The sequence below is a fragment of the Malurus melanocephalus genome, unplaced genomic scaffold (genome assembly GCF_030028575.1).
Source record: "Malurus melanocephalus ecotype Western Australia unplaced genomic scaffold, MMel_1.1 scaffold_266, whole genome shotgun sequence".
NCBI lineage: Eukaryota > Metazoa > Chordata > Aves > Passeriformes > Maluridae > Malurus > Malurus melanocephalus.
In genome coordinates, this window is record NW_026623498.1 from 399,559 (window position 1) to 401,760 (window position 2,202).

General features: G+C 43.4%; 1 protein-coding gene across 1 annotated transcript in view; it reads right to left on the bottom strand.

Moving 5' to 3' along the window:
• Positions 1 to 503: 503 nt before the first annotated feature.
• LOC130579305 (kinesin-like protein KIF1B) overlaps positions 504 to 2,202 on the bottom strand; it is a 24,486-nt gene continuing 22,787 nt past the window's right edge. Inside the window, exons 22-23 of the mRNA XM_057375991.1 lie at positions 1,570 to 1,641; positions 504 to 656 (exon numbers count right to left, since the gene is read on the bottom strand). Of these exons, the coding sequence (XP_057231974.1) occupies positions 531 to 656; positions 1,570 to 1,641 (198 nt within the window). The 3' untranslated portion in view covers positions 504 to 530. The remainder of the gene's footprint in view (positions 657 to 1,569; positions 1,642 to 2,202) is intronic.

Consider the following 2,202-nt stretch of genomic DNA (forward strand, 5'->3'; position numbering starts at 1 on the left):
GTTTCTCCTGCTAAATACAGTCACAACACAGACATACTTCTTACTATGGTTTGATGGAAAATGTACAACCTCCTCAGCACTCCTCCCCTCAGGGATATTGAACTTAGAAGATACAAATCATGTCTTTCACTACATAGTTACTCCCAATTTCATTCAAAATATCTTGTACAGATACAGTTGAGAAAGATAAACAGAGATTAATGGCCAAACTGGTTTATTCTGGGTTGTTATTAGTARCCCTTTTCAACAGAACTCTGAAAACACTTGTGGACCCTGCACACTGCAGATGCACTGGCCACTGGAATGAAAAGCATTTGACTGTTACCCCAGCACAAAGGGAAAAAAACACTTCAAAAGGACAAAATGGGGAAAAAGAATTGTGCAGAGTGACTGGAGAASTAAAGCAAGGGGGCTGTACAGGGAAATATCTGAAAGCAGGGAAAAGGAAAAAAAGAGGAAAAAGAAATCGAAAACAGCTAAGATATCTGTGAAGCACTGAAAATTGAGGTTTTGCTCTGAATACACCACACTTACTTCTGATCAACGGAATTGCACCTGGAATCCACCAGAGAAGGGCAGGTGGAGGAAGGGGTGAGGGTGGCACTGCTGAAACTGGACACGGACGGGTCCCGGCCAAGGGGAGAAATATCAGACAGCTGCAAACACAGAGAGAGAGCATTTACAAACAGCATTTACAACAGCATTTACCAACAGCATTTACCAACAACAGCATTTACAAACGGCATTTACAAACAGCACTTACAAACGGCACTTACAAACAGCACTTACAAACAGCACTTACAAACAGCACTTACAAACAGCACTTACAAACAGCACTTACAAACAGCACTTACAAACAGAACTTACAAACAGCACTTACAAACAGCACTTACAAACAGCACTTACCAACAGGAGCATTTACAAACAGCACTTACAAACAGCATTTACAAGCAGCACTTACAAACAGCATTTACAGACAGCATTTACAAACAGCATTTACAAACAGGAGCTGACTGGAGCTGCTGCTCACTCTGGATCAATGGGATTCCAGCAGGGATGGCTCAGATAACAAAACCATTTCCATCAGCCATTCCCATACTCAGGTAAATCATTGCACAAACCACCAGAAACCCATGTGGGGGCAGAAATACAGCAGCACTTGTGAGGACACAGCTCGTGATTATCAACACCCTACACTTCTGATTATTCACACTCTGACTTCCTCAATGGATACTGCATTATCCAGTTTGAAACCTGGGATTCCCTTTGAACAAAGGCAGAATTTTTAAGAGTCAATTTATCCTTTAACGTAGGGAAAGTATACACAGAGAAATACAGTAAGAGTGTGCAAATAAACTGGACACTGCACTAGTGTCCATTTCCAATTCCTGCCATAGCCTTTGGAACCTGATGTTCAACAGCCAAATGATTCCAACAGACTGAAAATAAAAATCAACAGAATTAATATGAAGTGGTTTATCTTTTGATAGTATCAGCAGATTCCACAACCCACAACCACACTGCTATTGTACTGCAAATAGAGTGTATTGTATTACAGGAAATATTTACCTTRCAATCACTGATGCTGTTGTACACCTGGTTGAATTCTCGATTGAAGGTATGAGTGAGGAGCTGCAGACACTGAAGGGGAGAGAGGGGAAACAAATGAGACAGAGAATTTCATACTTAGATTTTTGAGAAATTGGAACAGAAGAGGTGATTTGCCAAGACCTGCTTGGCAGCTCATGGAATTAAAAACAAATTCTAAACTGCTGTGAAAAATCACAAAAGAAGAGGGGAATAATCACTTCCCTTGATAAAGTTAATARGTTTTTACAGAATCACTAACAAAAGGGAATGAGATAAAGCCACAGCCCAAACCTCCCCAGCAGCACTGGCTGGTGAGAGTGGCAGATGTTAAAATGAAACTCTGACAGTTCTGGATATTCAGCAGGGTGGCTGAGCAGCTCAGCAGTGAGTGTCACCCTCTCTGCTCCCCCCTGTCACCAGCACAGCTCCCACCCCACCTTGGTGGCAGCTCCTTGTCCCTGTCACCTCTCTGCTCCCCACTGTCACCTCTCTGCTCCCATCCCCACCTTGGTGGCAGCTCCTTGTCCCTGTCACCTCTCTGCTCTCCCCTGTCACCTCTCTGCTCCCATCCCACCTTGGTGGCAGCTCCTTGTCCCTGTCACCTCTCTGCTC